Source organism: Hemiscyllium ocellatum, chromosome 24 (assembly GCF_020745735.1).
Source record: "Hemiscyllium ocellatum isolate sHemOce1 chromosome 24, sHemOce1.pat.X.cur, whole genome shotgun sequence".
Lineage (NCBI taxonomy): Eukaryota > Metazoa > Chordata > Chondrichthyes > Orectolobiformes > Hemiscylliidae > Hemiscyllium > Hemiscyllium ocellatum.
In genome coordinates this window covers 13988484-14009719 of record NC_083424.1, presented here as the reverse complement: position 1 = coordinate 14009719, position 21236 = coordinate 13988484, and the positions used below count along the sequence as shown (strand labels likewise).

General features: G+C 43.7%; 1 protein-coding gene across 1 annotated transcript in view; it reads left to right on the top strand.

Annotated features, from left to right (window-relative positions):
* The first annotated feature begins 328 nt into the window (after positions 1–328).
* myo1ha (myosin IHa) overlaps positions 329–21236 on the top strand; it is a 64545-nt gene continuing 43637 nt past the window's right edge. The window contains exons 1-10 of the mRNA XM_060843931.1: positions 329–454; positions 2176–2291; positions 4399–4597; positions 4725–4805; positions 9803–9982; positions 11957–12055; positions 13279–13392; positions 14617–14688; positions 15071–15190; positions 16226–16293. Of these exons, the coding sequence (XP_060699914.1) occupies positions 329–454; positions 2176–2291; positions 4399–4597; positions 4725–4805; positions 9803–9982; positions 11957–12055; positions 13279–13392; positions 14617–14688; positions 15071–15190; positions 16226–16293 (1175 nt within the window). The remainder of the gene's footprint in view (positions 455–2175; positions 2292–4398; positions 4598–4724; positions 4806–9802; positions 9983–11956; positions 12056–13278; positions 13393–14616; positions 14689–15070; positions 15191–16225; positions 16294–21236) is intronic.

Genomic DNA, 21236 nt, shown 5'->3' with positions numbered 1-21236 from the left:
TGCATTCAAGTTATATAATGATCCACATTCACACTATTCCCAGCAGAAACACGCCTTTCAAGCCCATGATTGGATTTATTTGTGACTATCTAATGCTTGTTATTCTTCAGTCAGTGCAAATGTATTTTTTATTTCTTGTCCTACGTACTAATGAAACTCACATCAGTGTATATTTTCTATTTACTGAGAGCAGCTATTTCCAGTTCTTAAAAGGATGTTGACAGGAATTGAGTTGTTTACATCTCAGAGGAGACAATCTTCGTTTTTCTCTCTCTCTGTGTCTTTTCTCTTTCAGAACAGAGCAGTGGGCAGTAGATTCCACATTAACATGGAAGGAGCTCTGACAGCTCGTGACAGAGTAGGAGTACAAGACTTTGTCCTGCTCGATTCTTACACCAGTGAGATTTCCTTTCTGGACAACCTTCGCAAACGCTTTCGGGAGAACCTGATCTATGTAAGCACAACTTTACATCATGTGCTTTCACAAGAAAACATGTTCATTGTTTGCCCAAGCTAGTCGCACTACATTAAGTAGATTAAATTTATCTTGAATACAATTCTTATTCCTCATGTTCTGAAACACACCATCGTAGGTAGCAGCAAGGCAATTCATACTCACATGTTACCCAGGCACTAATAACCAATACGTGGATTCCATCACTTAATTCCCACAACATGATTGTCCTCACCTTCTTTTAGGTACCTCCCCTTCAACACCAAACATGTCACACCTTTGGTGGAATAAACCAGCCTAAGGTCGTTCACAGGGACCCGAGACATACAGACGTGCCATTGGGTGCAATATAGCGACATTAGGTCAGGTGAACAAGAGCTCACTGAAAGAGTTGGATTTTAGCCAGCTTTTTAAGATGTGCAGGAAATGCCGAGACTAAAATTTCATAAGAACTAGGAGTCAGGCGTTGGTCATTTGGCCGCTCAAACCTGCTCTGCTATTCAACAAGATCATGGCTGATCTGATTTTACCCTCAACTCTATGTTCCTGTATATCCCTGATAATCTTTTATCCATGAAACACAGCTCAGTGCTGTAGCCTTTCTCTTTTAGACCCTGGGAGAAGGTGCTTTCTTTCTGCTAGAATGCTTCAGACCAATTGGAACTAGAGCCTTTGGTCAGTGTTGACCCCATTAAATGTTCCATGGTCATGGGGAGATTCAGTATTTAGCCTGAGATTGATGAGCATGATGATCACTATCTGCATGGTTAAAAATCATACAACACCAGGTTATAGTTCAACAGGTTTATTTGGCAGTACTAGCTTTCGGAGCACTGCTCCTTCATCCGGTAGCTGATGAAGGAGCAGTGCTCTGAAAGCTAGTATTTCCAAATACTATAACCTTGAGGTGCATGATTTTTAATTTTGTCACAACGCCGGCACCTCCTCAACATCATTATCTGCATGGCTCCAGCAGAGAGATCCCCTGCAAAAAAGCCCTTTTAGAAACTATTGGTAGGGGGAGGCTGAGATCCAGTGCATTCATGTTCCAAACTAAAAATACCAGCCTTCCACAAGCTTTGGACCAGGCAAGCAACCATGGACATCAAATGGAGATTGTCCCACTCACTGAGGGACTCAGGTCAATGCCAAGGTTCGGAGTCCTGGGCAAGTCATCAGCCCACCCCTCCACACTCACCCCTAACCAGACCAGTGTTAGGCTCACACGTCCAGAATGCTATCATTGAGACCTCTGCCAACAAACATACAATTCCTGGTGAGGTCAGAGATCAAGCACAAATCCAGAGTAACAATCAGATTCATGGGCTGAGAAAATTCAGGTGGTCTAGATCCAACCAGACCCCTAACTGGTGTTTTATCAGGGACTATTTACAGGAATGTCTATAGATATATGGTAACTGTATTTATAGAGATTTTCTGCTTGGACATGTTTTGACACACTTCAAGAACAGATGGATATTTACCCAAATCCTCTCAACCAGAGATAGTGACATTACCACTGCACTACAACGGCACTCACCTTGCATTGATATAGCACCTTTACCACTGAGACATTCCCAGGTACTTAGTTGGAAGGTTTAGACTCACTTAACGTGACAGAAAACTTTGGAACACACTGAAGTAAGGTCCCATTGGCAAATAATTGTGGAAGAGCATCGCATTGTAACCTTCCTCTAATTGAAATCTTTTCTATTCTTCAGACATATATAGGGACTTTGTTGGTGTCTGTGAATCCATATAAGGAGCTGGATATATACACACACAAAAAGAAGGAGCTATACCAGGGGGTGAACTTCTTCGAACTCCCTCCTCATATGTGAGTCATATAAATTGTGAATTTCGCTTTCACCTTCTCAGCAATGTTTCCCGCCACCTTTGTCAGTGCAGGGCACGAGGACAGGGAGACAAACTACCCCCACCACAGCCACTACCAGTCGTAGAGGAGTTGGCCACCCATTTCCTCTAGCTTTCCCCTCCATTGAAGCATGGTTGATCGATGCCCAACTCTATATGCCCACCTTTGCCCCCACCGAATCCCTTGATGATGTTGATTATCAAAGGCAGATCCACAAATGGAGCCAAATCTGCGTCTTAGACCACGCAGCATCAAGACTGTTCATTTTTCAGAAACCGCACAGGAAATTCCTCCCCTCCCTAGGCAGTGATGGGTGGGGGTGCTACTGATACCCACCACAGTCAGAGTGGGTGAGAAGAGGTTTCCTCTGCTCACTGCATTCCTGCAATATTGCCAATATACAGGATATATTCTTCACGTTTGCTAATTCTTGTATGTTGAATATGTCCAGTGTTTCATTACAAGAAGCAATCCACAATAAGCTTTACATGGTTTATGGTGTCACTGATGTATGCCTTGCCCCATCCTGACCTGCTCCTGATTTCAGTGCAGAATGTTGTTCCAGCTGGCTTCACTCTTGCCAGAGACAGGTCACATCAGTGAAGATTCCTGATGGTAATCCAGTTATCAGTGCTGGAATCGACCTCTGGTGAAGCCAATAACAGATTGAATTTTTTGGTTTCCTCTCTGCTGTAAATGAATGGCCTCTTGATGGTGTCACATGCCATTGTTCTGTGTTTTCTAGAAGCATGGATCAGGCATTTTGAAACATTGTTTTCAAAAATTAACCCTCACACATATAGTTCTCATCTCTGTGAGAGATTAAGTAGAAATCACTCTGGATCACAGATGAGGATTGTTATAAGTCATCAAAGTTCTAGATGTAGGTTTGCTCGCTGAGCTGGAAGGTTTGTTTTCAGACTTTTCAGCACTATACTAGGTAACATCTTCAGGGAACCTCCGAATAAAACACTGGTGGTGTAGCCCACTTTCTATTTATATGTTTGAGTTTCTTTGAGTTGGTGACATCATTTCCTATGGTGATGTCATTTCGTGTTCTTTTCCTCAGGGGGTGGTAATTGGGACATACTGGTAGAAAACTAGCCACCAGGATACATAAACATCAACTAGCTACAAAACGACATGACCCTCTGTCACTAGTATCCTTACATGTGGATGAGGAATGACACCACTTCGACTGGGACAACACATCCATTCTAGGACAAGCCAAACAGAGACACACACGAGAATTCCTAGAAGCATGACATTCCAACTGAAACTCTATCAACAAACACATTGACTTGGATCCCATTTACCATCCCCTAAGAAAAAGAACAGGAAATGACATCACCATAGGAAATGACATCACCAACCCAAGGAAACTCAAATATATAAATAAAAAGCGGGCCAAACCACCAGTGCTTCATTTGAGGGCTCACTGAAGATGCTACCTTGTATGGTGACAAAACATCTGAATATGAACCTTCCAGCTCAGCAAGCAAACCTACATCCAGAACCTCAACCTGAGCTACAAATCTTCTCAAAACACGCTAAGTCATCAAAGTGTCTGTGGGATGTGATCGCAGTTTGTATCAGTTCCTTCAGGGAAGGAAGGGAAGCTGTGACTGGCCCAGCTCAGAAGGGGATATTTCTCTTCACTCACGGGGCCTGGGCCAGCATTTATTGCCCTTTCCTAGTTGCCCTCAAGGGGGTTAGAGTGAGCTGCCTTCTTGAACCTCTGCAGTCCATGTGCCGCAGGTTGACCCATAACACAGAGTGAGAAGGGAATTCCAGGATATTGACCCAACGACAGTGAAGGAACAGTAAAGGGATGGTGAACTTTTGCAGTATTGTTAGGTCAGGACTTCCAGTACCAAAGGAGATGAAGGAATGGGTATGAAATGCCCAGGTCAGATGGATGGTATTGGCACTCTCCTCCTGTCCTTGTCTTTCGAAGTGGTGGTTCATGGGTCTGAGAGCAGGGGTAACAGGGAGGAATGGAATGAGTGAATCACTCGGGGAAGGTGAGCTGTACCTTACATCCATCTTCCTCATTCCCCTACTCCAGCTATGCTATTGCTGACAATGCCTATCGGGTGATGTGCACTGAGTACACCAACCATTTCATCCTGATTTCGGGGGAGAGTGGAGCGGGGAAGACAGAAACCTCAAAAAAAATCCTCGAGTTCTATGCCAAGACCTGCCAGACCACAGAACAGCTGCAGGTGGTGCGAGATCGCCTCCTACTGTCCAACCCTGTACTCGAGGTGAGCAGCCATTCCATGGTCTTAGTAAAGATGAAAGCTCATCCTTCCTTGCCCCCATCCCTGTGCCCCTGTAAACATTGTTTCCAAAAAAAGAGCTTGCAATAGTTTGTGTTGTGTTTAATTCCAGGCTTTTGGGAATGCCAAGACCCTGAGGAATGATAACTCGAGCCGCTTTGGAAAGTACATGGATATCCAGTTCAGTTACACGGTATGAGTGCCATTTTGGTTTTAATGTATAAGCCAAGGAGAGGGATCAAATCCTGCAAGGCATCCAACATCAAGAATCAAAGAGAAGATATGTAGGGGTGTGGGATAGATGTAGAATTAGAAATAGGTTTTATTGTCACATGTATTCAAGTGCAGGAACACAGTGAAAAGTGTACAAAGTCACCATTTCTTACGCCATTTTAGGTACAAAGGTACCTAGGCAGAAAATCTTAGGTACAATATAGAAAAGTAAAGAAATAACAGTTAAACGTTACAGTTCTTCTGTAGAAGTAGAAAAGTAAAGTTCAACGTTCAGCTATACAGTCCTTTAGCTGTGGGTCTGCAGATGCTTCACGCTGGGCTTCCCCATGTGGGCTTGTTCTCTCCCCCAGTGCTGGCACAATCTCTACGTCCACCCCATGCTGGGCTCTTCCCCCCTCCCCCCCACCCCATTCTCTCTCCCCCACTCCCCGTGCTGGGCTCATTCTCCCCCATCCTCCACCCAATCCTCATGCTGATCTCATTCTCTCCCCCCCCCCACTCCCCATGCTGGGCTCATTCTCTGCCCCCACATTGCCACCTCTCTGCCACCTGCCATCATGGCTTGCCAGCCGTCTTGTGCCATCCTGGACCTTGATGATGCCGCAATGCTCACCCCACTGGTGTTCCACCTGGCTTACCGGCTGTTCATTGCAAAGTGCCAAAGTCCCACTCTAGGCCAGCCCAGCCGTTGCCATTCTCCAGATCCCAATGCCCAACAACCAAGCTCCCTCCAGAAGGGAAGTTTAAACAAAAAACAGCCAAAACCTAAAGAAAAGAGAAGAAAAAAAGAGAAAAGAAGGAAAAAAAGAAAGACAGTTGTATTGAACAAGCCCCTGGCTCAGAGCCCAAACGTTGCCTACTCCAGCGTCGCCATCTTGGTCATGGAGGAAGCAATGATTCATTCACATAAACCTTCAGTGGAAATATCCAACATCTAAACGAGGAAAGAAAGCTTTAAGGCCAAACTTCAGTGTGTTGAGGAGACATGAAAGAATGAAATGGGGACAGTAACAATGTTCTGAGTCCTGATTTCAATCCAGTCAGATTGTATTTACAGGAAGACATGGAGAGAGATCACAGCACCTTTCCCATTCTCCTGTCAAATGCTCCCAAAGGCAAGTCTGACCTTGTTTTCAAGAAAGAGTGAGATATCAATTTAGGGTTAAAAGGATCAAAGGGTATGGCGTGAAAGCAGGTACAGGGGACTAAATTGGATACTCAGCCATGATCATATTGAATGGTGGAACAGTCTCAAAGGGCCGAATGGCCTCCTCCTGTTCTTATTTTATGTCTCTATCATTCGGAGTTAATCACCTCTGGGATGTCCATTAAATATCCTCTGATGGTGTGTTACATATTAGAGGCAGAGTAAGGTTCCTCTCACTACATTCCATGTTCCCATTGTAATAGATTCTGGGTAAAGTCTAATCGACACAGCCCCATTCATATCCAAGCCAGGTTTGCTACAATATGGCTAAGAAGTGAACTGAAGTTAGGCTGGTCAAAACCAGGCACGGTTAGTTGGATTGTGAACTTGGAGAGAGTTATTGTTTCAACTGAGAAGGTTGCACTGAGCACGAGAAATTTAATATCATTGCTATAGGGAGGCTATGTATCAACATGAATAGAACAAACAATATAATGTAAGGTAAGCTGTGAGGACAACACAAAGAGACTGCAAAGATACATAAACAGGCTCTTAACTTAATCCAGGAGATAGAGGAGAGCTAGCAAAAACTGAAATTGCTCCAAAAACTCAGCAGGTCGGGCAGCATCTGTGGAAAGAAATCAGAATTAACATTTGGGGTTGAGTGATCCTTTCTCAGAACTGACTGCTATCCCATGTCCTCTACTTTGGGAACGGTCTGTAAATGGCCATCAGTGAACCTTATCCTGGGTCAGGTTCCTGAGAAGCAGAAATTCTAACCCTGCACTCCCAGAACTGCTGGCCAATCGAAGGCCGACAATGCGTCCACCATCGGTTTAGGATTGACAGGGGACTCAGGTCACAGGTTAGTGAGACCTGGGAGTGGGAGTAGCAGGGCGGTGGTGGCGGAGGTTGGTGGGTAACTGCCTCAGGCAGTGAGCTAAATGGGGGTTGGGGCTCAGATAAAGAGTCCGGGGATGAGAACTCAGTAGGTATTTCCTTGTATGTGCCAGGTCCCATACACGACGTAATTGCTCACTCAAGGCCATCAATTGGTCTAAAGGCATCCCATGAGCCTTCCTACCCCAGGCATAAAGGGGGAAGATGTGGGTAAATGATAGGGTCCCCACTTCCACACACCCCTGCTTGATTAAATGCTCAGCCTTGGCTCCAAGCTCACCCCAAGTTATGTGCTGGTGGCAAGAAATTTGACCCTTTAAATGAGGTGACCACTAGGTGGCAGAGGGAGTATATTGTGGGAAATCATGAGCTGATACACTTTTGTTCCAAAAATAGAAGAGCGGAGATTTGAAATAATTGTTGATGTTCTCAGAGACCTCGGCACATGTATATGAGGAATATAGTGAGCAAGAATGCAGGCACAGCAAGCAATTAGTAAGGCAAATAACAAGTTGGTCTTTATAACAAAGGGTTTAGACTGCAAGAATAAAGACGTCTTGCAACTATTCAACAGAGCTTTGGCATCATCACACCTGGATAACGGTATGCAGGTTTGGTTTCTATATTTAAAGGTACACTGGCAAGGGAGGCAGGACAGTGAAGGTCCATAGGATTAGTCCCAGGTATGAGAGGATTGTCCTACAATTGGAGTAAATATGGTCTGTATTTTCTGGAATTTAGAAGAACGAGAGGTGATTTCATTGAGACACTATAAGACTCTGAAGGGGCTTGACAGGGAGATTATTTTTCTGGCTGAGGAATCCAGGAAGTGAAGCACAGTCTCAAGGTAAGGGCACTATCATTCAACACTGGAGCAAAGAGAAATGTCTTCACTCAGAGAACCATGAACCTTTGCTACTGTCTGCCCAGCAGGCTGTGGATGTATTCTCACTGAGTAAATTTAAAGCAGCAATAACCAGAAGATCTATTTCTCAGAGAATTGAGGGATATAAGGACAATGTGGAAAAATAGATTCACAGTGTTGAGCAGCCAGGGTCATATTGAATGATGTAGTCAGCCTTAGAGGGTAAATGGTCAATATCTGTTCCTATTTATGGTGTTCCTGTGTTTTATTTCCAATCATATGCTTGTTATAATGATATGTTTCTACACATATCCATGATTAGCATATCATTCTACAACCAGCCACCACAATATCCCAGTGTCATTAATGTTACAGGTTACACAAACCAATTGGATTTCTGTTTTTCATATTCTCTTGTGTATTTAGATCGCATTCAATAAATGCGAAGAGCAAACTTATTGGCAAAAATGTCCTGTACTTACTGCCACTGGCTTTTGCCTGGGATTTTCGAGCATTTATGCCCAGTTCAGTGTGTTCCGACCAGAACAAAGTATTCAAAATGAATTGAGTTGTGTCAAATGTCTGGAACTATCTATAATAGAGGCTGTGAGTTAAACAGGGTTGAACTGAATCAATGTTTGAAACTAAAAGACATTTGTGACTTGCCAGTGAAGCAATGAGAGACCAGATACCAATCGGACTGTATTTGCTGGAAGGTTAATTTAGGGTGATCAGTGCTGGAGATTGGGGCAGAAATAGCAAAGCAACATGGTTAACCCAGTGCGATATAATCATCAGTGAAGATGATTTTTATTCAAAGCTAAATTTCAAACACTGGGGAATCTTAGCAACACTGCAATAACTCACATTGGGAGTGCGTTTTAAATGTAGAACAACATCCAAACGTGCTTTGTACAAGCACAGTTAGGAAATGAAAGAATTATGTGGGAGTGATGTTCCCTTGGCACTGCTCCAATAATCTCCTTCATTCTGTCCCCACTGCCCCAGTATAATCTTCCTACAGTCCTCCTATGTTCTAGAATAGATCAGCTATCCTCCTGCTCATTCAAACTAGGTACTATTGCTAAGCCCAGAAGAAATAAAAGGAAACAGTAAAACATGGATTTGGAAATAAAGTGATAGCAAAATAGGGAAGGTTTGGGCTCCCAATCCCACAGTGTGAACCTTATTAATGGAAAAATGTCACAATGTGGAGGGCTGTGGAGGGATGCTTTAAGGAAGGATTCTCAGCATTTAAGCCATTCTTAAAGAGACAATTTAATAGCTACAGTTCTTGCACTTCATCTACCAGGTTCAGTACAGCTCTACTGCTGACATCTGACAACATATGATGATTTTGGATGGATATTAGCCAAGTTAGGTTTGTACACAAGGCCCAACTCTATCGGGCTCAGGTAGTAAAGGAGGCTACATTGATAGTGCACTCGTTTAGCCCATTCTGTTTGGAGAGCCAGAAATCCTAAACACTGCCTTTTTTTTTCAATTGACAGGATGTGGGAGCCATTGGCTGGGTCAGCAGTTATTCCCCATCCCTAATTACTCTTGAGAAGGTAGTGTGCTGCCTCTTAAACCTATGCCATTAGGGGCCCAGAGACACTGAAGGAACAGCGAATTATTTCCAAATCAGGATGGTGATGGTTTGGAGGGGAATCTGCAGGTGGTGGTATTGTTCCACATATCTGCTACCTTTGTCCTTCTAGATGCAAGCAGTTGTGGGTTGGAAACATTTATTTTGGAGGAGCTTTGGTGAATTTCTGCAGCACATTGTACGCTTTGTGTGCTTCTGAAATGTTAGCTGAAACCTCAATGGGAAGTGTCCAAATAAAGGACAGGACTGATAGAATAGGGTAAAAATGGCACTCATTTCACCAAAGAGTTTTCAAATCCTACAACTGCATTGAGTGGCACTGGATAAACTCTGGTGTTCATACAGATGTTACAGTGCCATGAGATTCCTGTCCCCTCTCTATCTGCATATACACTGTCTATCCAACAGCCCATCCCCAACTTGGTCTCTTTCCAGGGTGCCCCAGTCGGGGGCCACATCCTGAGCTACCTTCTGGAGAAGTCAAGGGTGGCCCATCAGAACCACGGAGAGCGCAACTTCCATATTTTCTACCAGCTGCTGGAGGGAGGTGAGGAGGAATTACTTCGCTGGTTGGGTCTGGAACGCAATCCACTGCAGTACCACTATCTTATCCAGGTAAGAACCAGGGGGAAAGTAACATGGTCAGGTGAAAAACACTTCAGTTAGAATTCAACTAAAAGCTAGTATCAACTAATCTTCATGGCAACACCTCCCTCAATCAGAATCCTTTTTATCACTCTATCTCACACAGTATAAGTTGTTGTTCCCTTTGAGATTTGGCATTCTTGTGGTTCTGTCCCGCAAGATGAAGAGTTTTAACTGCTTATCCCCATTCTGCCGCGCTCGCGTATAGACTGGACACATGGATATCCAGCTGATGGCATCTGTCCAAAACTGAAAGCTTGTTTCCATATGTCTGATCCAGGGGACAGTGTTAGTGTTACTGTCAGCTACAGTTCAAGGCATTCTAAGCGAACACTCTGTCCTCTTCCAATTTTTATGTTCATCGAATCACAGGGAGTGTTTCAAACGAATATTGGAGATGCATTTAATGGGAAATGACACTAGTGCATGAGGGAGCGGAGATGAGAGGACTGCGCTGGCAAATGGAGATGAGGAAACATGAGAGTGAGGCTCAGGTTGAACATGTTTCTGTTCATTCTGTTCATTCAGTGTCATCCCGTGAAATCAACACAGGCAAAGTAAATGGGCAAAATGTGGGCAGTGGACTATAATGTGGGAAAATGTGAAGTTCTCCATTTTGGAAAGGAGAACAATGGATCAGAATATCATTTAGAAGAGAGACAACTGCAGAAAGCTGAATCACAAAGGAATTTGAGGGTACCTGCGCATGAGACACAGAAAGCGAGGTGCAGCAGGTAATCAGAAAGGTTAATGGAATGTTGGCCCTTATTTCAAGTGGGTTGGAATGTAAGAGTGGGGAAATCTGACTGTAACTGTACAAGGTGCTAGTGAAATCACATCCGGAGTACCTTGAGCACCTTGGTCCCCTTATTTAAGGAAAGATATAACTTCATTGCAGGCCATTCAAAGAGGGTTCACGAGGGCAATCCTTGGTGTGGAGGGGTTGTCTCATGAACAAAGCTAAATAGATTGAGACTCTACTCACTGGAGTTTAGAAAAATGAGATGTGATCTTATTGAAACATACAGAATTCTGAAGGAGTCTTGACAGGGTTAATGTTAAGAGGATGTTTTCTCTTATGGGAGAGTCTGGGACCAGTGAGCATAGCCTCAGAATAAAGGGGCACCAATTCAGCAATGAGATGAGGAGGAATTTCGTCTCTCAGAGTGCTGTGAGTCTTTGGAATTCCATACCAAAGAGAGCTGTGGGCAGGCAGAGTCATTGAGTATATTTAAGGCTGAGATAGATAGATTCTTGATTGGTCGGGGAATCAAGAGTTACAGGAAAAATGCAGGAAAGTGGATGTGAGGAATGTCGGAGCAACCATTATCCTATCGAGTGGCAGAGCAGGCTCGAGGGGCCGAATGGCCTACTCCTGTTCCTATTTCTAATTGTCTTATTGAAGAATGAATGTACTTTTTTTTGCTCTAAGTGATTCATCTTCTCACTGGGCAAATCACCAAACCTTTGAGAAACTCAATGGTTAAACATTCTGAATCAGAGGAAGCTGTTCAAATATCTTGAGTCCTTAAAGAGACGGAATGTTCATATGATATCACATTTACATGATGGGGAGGTGCCGGTGTTGGACTGGTCTGTACAAAGTTAAAAATCACACAACACCAGGTTATAGTCCAACAGGCTTATTTGGAAGCACTAGCTTTCAGAACTAGTAAAAGATCTTTTGCTATAAATTGTGTCTTTCTGTGCCCCACTAGTTACCTGATGAAAGAGCAGCACTCCAAAAGCTAGTACTTCCAAGTAAACTGTTGGACTATAACCTGGTGTTGTGTGACTTTTAACCTCATGTTTACAGAACAGGAAAAGGTCTTTCTGCACTACAGGTCTGTGCCCATTGCTTCACATTCTACAGTTTCCACTGCCTTGGTTTGGTTCCATTTTCTGTCCCGTGACCTGGTTATTTTTCCTCTTCCCCCTCAATAGGGTGAGTGTGCCAAGGTAAGCTCCATCAATGACAAAAGTGGCTGGAAGACTGTTCGAAAAGCATTGTCTGTGATTGACTTCACCGACAACGATATTGACGTGAGTAACCTTTAGCATCGACTCTCGGGAGTGAGGGGAGCATGTCCGGATTACAGTACCAATAGCAAGGTTGGGATTTATCACTGTGATTGTCTTTAGGAAACTGAGGGCGGGAGCCATTGTACAATCTGTGCAATGATGGTACTCCCACAGTAACCCTAGGGACAGGCTCCAGGACATTGATTCAGTTACAATGAAGGTGCAGCGATGGCATATGGGAGTGTTGTATGACATTGAGAAACAAGAAGTCACATGACTGGCATGACCCTGATGCTGGGGAATTCTTCCACCTCCTCAGACCCTGTTTCTGACTGCAGATGTGTTGTGGATGACTAGAGTTTCTCACAAGCTGTCCCTTCCAGCACAGAACAGCTGAATTCTTGCTGAATACAAGCTGGTGCTGCTGGGTTTCTTCCATTAAGTGTGGACCCCCACTATCCATCAATGAGAATCACTCCCCCCAACTCCCCACCCCAAAACTGCTCCCCCACCAACAAACCTCCCCCCCCTCCCCCCCCCCCCGCCCCCCCCAACCCTCACACTGCAAACCTGCAACTTCAGTTTCAATGCCTTAAGGAGTTCTGGTCTTCCTCACTTCGTACTCAGATATGTAGAATCCCCTTCATGAATTAAAAAGAAAGCCTTTGGATGAAATCTTAAACTAAGGCTCCCTCCGCTCACTCCTGTAATTCAAAAGGATTCTAAAACTTCTACAATGATTTTCAAAGAGTTGGAAGGTCTCCCTAAAGCAACTCCATCATAAACTAGTGAACTCACAGGGGAAAATTCCCCTGTTGCATTCACTCAATGTCCAGACATTGGCTGAACTTCAAAGTAAGTCTTGGAGAAGCTTGGGAGTGAGTCTAACACTCGGTGCATAATATCAGCAATAAATACCAATGACTCATATTTGCTGCAGGTGATCAAACCTTTGAATGGATCTCTCATATATTAAAGTTGATCATCTCTGTAGCTGTAACACTATATTTTGCATTCTGTACTATTACCCTGATGCATTTGTTTAAGGTATGTTTTGCCTGGATAGCATGCAAGACACCATGTATCAGTATATGTGACAATGATAAATCAAATCAAAAAGATATCTGCTGACTTATTGAATGATCAGATTCCATGACGTGATGTTGTCAAGTGAATGCTAATTTTGAGAATCAGGCTCCTGATTTATCTGTACAGATATTAATAACTTGCATTTTATATACCAGGACCTGTTGGGGGTTATAGCCAGTGTTCTGCACCTGGGAAACATCCAGTTCAATCCAGATAGCCAGGGACATGCCAACATCACTGTCGACAAGGAAATCAGGTGGATCTCCAAGGTAATGATGACATTGCAACGGGGAAAAGCTATTTCCTTTGATAGAGGAATCTTAAACATTTCCTTCAAGTTAGAACTAGGTCATTCAATGATGATGCCAAGAAGTTCTTGTACAAGGGGGAGTAGACATCTAGAAATTTCTCTCCTGGAAACTGTTAAGACTAACTCAATCAAAAATATCAAACGGAGTTTTTTGTTAGGTCTCACAGTGCCAGGAATCCAGGTTCAATTCCAGCCTTGGGCGACTGTGTGGAGTTTGCACATTCTCCCTGTGTCTGTGTGGGCTTCCTCCAGTTTGCTCCCACAGTCCAAAGATGTGCAGGTTAGGGTGGATTGGCCGTGCTAAATTACCCATAGTGTCCAGGGATGTTCTGGTCAGAGGATTGGAGTGGACCTTTTGGGTCAAATGGCCTGATTCAACACTGTAGGGATTCTAATGATTCTATGATATTGAAGATTTTGGAATTATGGTGTAGGGGAAATTAAGATATTATTAAGCTACAATCCAACTGAATGGTGGAACAGTTTGAATTCATGTTCCTAAGTAAGGGGCAGATCAGGTGTTCAGATGAACAGTGTACAGTGTACAATCACCATTTAATTACTAAACAGTGCATGCATGTACTTGTTCATTCTGTCTGCGGTCATGTCTTTTCTGTCTCAGCCTTGCTGTGTATTAATGCAGTGCTACGTATATTGTGACATGTATAAATACAAAGGGCCCTGTTCACTGCAAGATCACGTCCATGCACTCAGCATGTTACATCTCAACACAGTAGATGCCAGCCAGTAAATTAAAACAATAAACTACAGATGCTGGAAATCCAAACCAAAACTGAAATTGCAGAGAAACTCAGTGTGTCCTGCAGCATCTGTGGGAGGAAAGCAGAGTTAACACTTTGGGTCCAGTAACTCTTGTTCGAAACTGGTAGTAGCTAGGAAAATGGGGTATATATGATGACGACAGGGCTTTGGCCCGGGGGGTGAAGAGGGGTACTATAAAAGAGTAAGTGATAGATGGAAATGGAGCCCAGAGAAAGACAATAGACAGACCAAGGGATGTATAATGGCAAGCCAAGGAAAAAGAAAAGCTGGTGGGCCCCATTACAAATTGTCCTGATGAAAAGTTTTAACAATGCCACCCTTCTGTTTCAGCAACACTAAAGAGAATTCGTAGAATACTTGCACCTTTTCACCTCTCTTCATCGTGTCTTTGCTTTCACAGCTACTGGGTGTACATGTCCTGGTCCTGCAGGAAGGTCTAACCCACAAGAAGATCGAAGCCAAAGCAGATGAGGTACATAAGGAATGGTTTCAGAAACACCTGCTGGGATATTGCGAGCAAAGCAGAGGCGGGGAATGTTGTGCAGTTCAACTCTGGTTGGCAGGGTGTATACACACGAGCCTGGCCACTACGTTAGGAGCTTCTAGACTGAGTAACCCATGCTGTTTGGCTGAGGCTTCCCAATCTGAGCTCCATGAAGCCACGTGTTATTGTACAACCACAGATTCTTTATTGTCAGTCTGTTTATTTGACAGCAACTGACATCAATAGTTTATTTTAAATTGAAATGGATATCAACTTCACTGAATGACAAACAGACAAGTAGGATCTGGAATAATTGCAAAGTCCGCCAGTGTTTCACTCCTTAAATTCATATATTGGTTGGTTTTCACAGGTTTTGAGCCCTCTGAGTGTTGAACAAGCTTTTTGTGCTCGTGATGCATTAGCAAAAGCTATTTACGGACGTACTTTTACATGGCTCGTTAATAAGATCAATGAATCACTAGCTAATCAGGTAAGGTGAGGTATTCCCATAAAAACAGCTCTAATCTTTATGGCAGTAATGCAGCTTGAATCTGGCGTACTGTAGAGTAATACAGCTCTGATCGCATACAGAGTAGGGTAGCTCTGATCTCATACAGAGTAAGGCAGTTCTGATTTGGTAGAGAGAAATGTAGTTTTTTTTACAATTTGCACATAACACAAATGATCATGTTTGCAGCATTTATAACAACCGATATGTTTAAATTCATCAGTACAGATGTGCTGATATATATATTTGTATGAGAAGAGGAGGTCATTTTGCATTTGCTTGAATGTTGATTCCCCGAGATAGGGAGAGGTATAGAGAAAGAGAAAGAAAGCCATGATGTCTCAAGAGGAAAGGAAGCCAGAAAGATGAATGCTCATGTTATGCAATCAATTACTGTGCATAATTTTATAGTTTTGAATGGGAGAGTACAGATTCAAACAGAAGAGCAAGGACAGAGTTAAAATCTGGACTGGAAGCTACCTCAGAGCAAAAACAAGGGTGAATGAGACAAGGGCTGAAAATGTGTTGCTGGAAAAGCGCAGCAGGTCAGGCAGCATCCAAGGAGCAGGAGAATTGACGTTTCAGGCATGAGCTCTTCTTCAGGAACCTTGCTAAAGAAGGGCTCATGCCCAGAACGTCGATTCTCCTGCTCCTTGGATGCTGCCTGACCTGCTGCGCTTTTCCAGCAACACATTTTCAGCTCTGATCTCCAGCATCTGCAGTCCACACTTTCTCCCTGAGTCATTGATACAGTATGATCACTAAGTATATCTAGTAAGAGATGTTGTCATTTTATACTTGCACAAATGTTTTGTTAAATGATTTATATGTCAATTGCTTAATACAGACTCTAATCTAAGCAAGATATTCAGGAGAAACTTTGCCACCTTTATTCTACCAGCCTCCTAATGATATAATAGATAGAACTAACCAACTGTATATCCTGATTTTAACTCCTGGTCAGTTTTGGTGATAGATCAGTGAGTGATTTGTGATTCCAGTTCATTTTATTTGTAGGACCCAAGCAGAAAAACCGTGATTGGTCTATTGGATATCTATGGATTTGAAGTATTTGATGTCAACAGGTGAGAACTTGCTGGGATGAACCATGGCTTTCCTTACAACTGTCAATGTAAAGTTACAGCCAGGATAGATAAATATGGAACTCATCCCTGTCTTTCAGCACTGTTTTTTTGTTCTGACTTAAGCATGAACAAGAGCAATCTGTTCACCCATTGCACCAACTTTTCATTCCCCACCCTGCACCTTGTATTTAAATGGTTTGTTAAGTTTAATGGAAATTCTCTCCTGGTAGAAGGGGACCCTGCTATTAACCTAGTCACCATTAGCTGGCAATGCCTGGGATAGTTTCTGCTGCAGTTTGAGGCCACATCTGACAGATTGAATAACCGCTGTTGATGAAAAGTCATGTCTGAATATTACCTACCCATAATCTGGTTATATTCAAATAGACAGAAAATTTGGGAACAATGCAGCCTACTCAAACCAGTATGTCATGAGAAATTACACACAACTTTTATTAATGAGTGTGTTGTTGTGGAGCCAATTATAAAGAATTGACTTTGGTTGAAGACATTACCATTGAGCTAAGTCACTCATTCTATACCACATGGAATTCTGATCACCATCAAAGTCAATGAGTGGGAAAATCAATATGGTGGATAGTCAATCAGACACCAGTCATCTTACATCCCCATCCCAAGTTAAATAATTTACAATAACTCCAGTTTGCACCTGCAGTATTACAAATTGACCACTTTAGCTAGTGGACTAAACTCCTGAACATATATTCTAGTCCACTACTAGATGGATTAATAACTATCATCGCGGTTTGGTTAGTCAGTTATCCTGCTTGAATTAAGACTCTCAATTTCCAACAGTTTACAAGACATCTGCAGTCTTGTTGAAAGGACCATAATCACTTAATGATCTGGAAGACTGGCCTTTGATCTCTAGCCCCCTGAGTTTAAGGCTTTCTAGGTGTCAGTGTTTACAGTGTGCATCTTCTGATATGGAATTAGAACCCTGACCTTTAACCTGTAGAAGCTAAAATTGAGTCTCAGCCAGTCAGATGGAAAGGACACTTCCAGTGAAGAATGGATCAAAACTGCCTCTTTTAAAGCATCTAGCATGTGCACAAGCTGTGGCTCAATTGGTAGCATACTTGACTCTGGGTTCAAGTCCCGCTCCAGAAATATAATGCTTTTCAGTGCAGTACTGAGAAAGAATTGCAGTGTCAGAGACATAGCCTTTCAGATGAGATGTCAAACTGAGGACATGGGATAGCTTGGGTGAATATGATAATCTCCATGGCGTTGTTGTAAAGGGAGAGTTATCCCTGAAATTCTGACCAATACTTATCCCTCAATAAACAGCAAAATGATTATCTGATCATTATCACAATGTTGTGTGTTTATTAAGTGCAAATTGTCCCCAACAGTTGCTACTATTTCAAAATGTATTTCATTGCTGCAAGATGTTTAGAAACATCCAGAAAAGAGCTGTGTAAATGCAAGTTTTTCAGTATTTTTATAGAAACTCTGTCAGATTCCAAAATGTTGCTATTTTAAGTGGGTGCCTTGCACTCTTGTCCCACTGATAGAATTGTCTGGTTTTACTGCTGAATATCCAATTATCTGAATACAAGCGATACCTGCACAGTAACAACACGACAGTATGTGTTCGATCAATAATAAAAACCGACACCTGTGGACACACAGCTTCTCATGACAAATCCGTGGAGGGATTAACAGTAATTATTACATGCTTACCTTAAATATCTGGTCTTTATTGCTTGCATCTCAATGAAAGCTCAGGAATATTTGATTTGTTTGATTCGTGGCCTGTGCTGAGTTGCAGGTGTGAAAGGAAATGCTACAACTTCTGTCAGCCTCCCCTGTGCTAAAGAAAGGGGACAATTAACAGTCGGCGCTTTCTATTTTGTTGCTGAACACTGTTGTACATGGGTCTGAAATTGTCTGAAAGGGTAATTCTTGATTGTGTGCCGTAGGCACCGCCCACTGTCATAAGATTATGTCATGGGACTGGGAAAGAATGAAGATGGAGTTTGTCAGAGTTAGACTGGGAGCCAGTGTGTACCTAACAGCCTGAATGGTAATTGGGTCATAGGCACATAATCTGCAATAGCCACAGCAATGCAATAAACATCATATTGTTCAGTCAACAAGACTCTTCTAATTCGACCAGAAAGGTCTTAATCTGCACCATGGTGGCCCAGTGGTTAGCACTGCTATCTCACAGTGCTAGGGTCCCAGATTCAAATTCATCATCAGGTGACTATCTGTGTGGAGCTTGTGTATTCTCCAGTTTCCTCCCACAAAAATGTGCAGGGTAGTTGGATTGGCTACTGGAAATGCAGGATCCCAGGGATAGGGCGTGGATGGGATGCTCTTTGGAGGGCTAATTTGGATTCGATGGTACGAACAGCCTGCACCCTTAACAATTTTTCCTTCTTCCTCCAGACCAAAGGGGTAGCCATGGACACCCCGTATGGGCCCCAGCTATGCCTGTCTCTTTGTTGGCTATGGAAAACAGTCCATCTTCCATAGTTACACCGGCACCATCCCCACCTTTTCCTCTGCTACATTGATGACTGCATCAGCGCCACCTCGTGCTCCCACGAGGAGGTTGAGCAGTTCATCAACTTCACCAACATATTCCACCCAAAGCTTAAATTCACCATCTCTGACACCTCCCTCTCCTTCCTGGACCTCTCCATCTCCATTAATGACGACCGACTTGACACTGACATTTTTTACAACCCCACTGACTCCCACAGCTACCTGGATTACACCTCTTCCCACCCTACCTCCTGCAAAAATGCCATCCCGTATTCCCAATTCCTCCGCCTCCACGGTATCTGCTCCCAGGAGGACCAGTTCCACCACAGAACACACCAGATGGCCTCCTTCTTTAAAGACCGCAATTTCCCTTCCCTTTAAAGATGCCCTCCAACGCATCTCATCCACATCCCGTGCCTCCACCCTCAAACCCCACCCCTCCAACCGTAACAAGGACAGAACCGCCCTGGTGCTCACCTTCCACCCTACCAACCTTCGCATAAACCAAATCATCCGCCGACATTTCCACCACCTCCAAACAAACCCCACTACCAGGGATATATTTCCCTCCCCATCTCTTTCCGCTTTCCACAAAGACTGTTTCTTCCGTGACTACCTGGTCAGGTCCACAACAACCTCCAACAACCCGTCCTGGTACCTTCCCTGCCACTGCAGGAATTGCAAAACCTGTGCCCACACCTCCTCCCTCACCTCTGTCAAAGGCCTCAAAGGAGCCTTCCACATCCATCAAAGTTTCACTTGCACATTCACCAATGTCATTTATTGTATCCGTTGCTCCTGATGTGGTCTCTTCTGCATTGGGGAGACTGAATGCCTTCTCACAGAGTGCTTTAGGGAACATCTCCTGGACACCCACACCAATCAACCTGACCGTCCCGTGGCCCAACATTCCAACTCCCTCTCCCACTCTGCTGAGGACATGCAGGTCCTGGGCCTCCTCTACCGCCATTCCCTCACCACCCAATGCCTGGAGGAAGAATGCCTCATCGTCTGCCTCGGGATCCCATCAACCCCAGGGCATCAATGTGGACTTCACCAGTTTTCTCATTTCCCCTCCCCCCTACCTTACCCTAGTTCCAAACTTCCAGCTCAGCACCATCCTCATGACCTGTCCTATCTGCCAATCTTCCTTCTCATCTATCCGCTCCACCCTCCTCCCTGACCTATCACCTCCATCCCCACCCCTATCCACCTATTGTACTTTTTGCTACCTTCTCCCAGCCACACCCTCCCATTTATCTCTCCACCCTGGAGGCTCCCTGCCTCCATTCCTGATGAAGGGCTTTTGCCCAAAACATCAATTTACCTGTTCCTCGGATGCTGCCTGACCTGCTGTGCTTTCACAGCACCACTCTAACCTAGACTCTGGTTTCCAGCATCTGCATTACTCACTTTTGCCTGATTCCACACTATAGAGATCCTATCGTTAATCCATTTGGGATCACTTGACGAAAACCACACACAACAAACACTAATCAGTCTGCAGAATGTACAGATGTCTCTGGACGTCAGCTCAGGTTAAGAATGGGGCTCAATGTGCTGGGTCCCAAAATCAAACGGGCCACCATCACTCACCAGTCTCACAGGCAATGATCATCCACTAGAGGGCAGTGCCTTGAGTAGGTTAAGAAATGAGGAGGTAATGCAAGGACACACAGGTCAGAATCGCATACACATACACCCTCTTTTCTAGCTGTTACAATCCATTGTCTGCTCTTGTAAACTATTGTAGGGAAGTACTGTAATAACACAAGAAGAGCCATGAACAGGAAGAGGTAATTCAGCCCTGTGAGTCTGCTCCGCCATGCAAAGTAACCATGGCTGATCTCATTTCAACCTCAGCTATACTGTCCTGCCTACACCACATCACCTTCAACCCCTGAGGAATTAAAAAATCTGTCTATCTTCTCCTTATATTTACTCAAAGTCCCAGTATTCACTGCACTCTAGGATAGTGAGTTTCACAGATTCGTGACCCTTTGAGAAGTAATTTTCCTCTTCATCCCTTTGAGAAGTAATTTTCCTCTTCATCCCTATTTTAAATCTGCTACCCATTATCCTAAAACTGCGACCACTCGTTCTAGATTGCCTCAGGTGAGGAAATATCCCCTCCATGTCTACTTTGTCAATCACCTTTTGTGCCTGATATACCTAAGTTAGATATCTTCTCATTCTGCTAAATTCCAGACAGTGTAGGACTAAACTGATCAATCTCTCTTCATAAGACAAACCCTTCCACCTTTGGAATCAATGAGAAATAGATTCTCACTTTTGAGAATTCATGTGGGGAACCAAACCCACTGGGATGGGTGGGTGACTGGGGAAACCAGACGGCAATCCATGCTGTACCATTGCTGGTGATTGTCCTGACAACTGGGCTATTGAAACAGCTATTAGGAATCAAA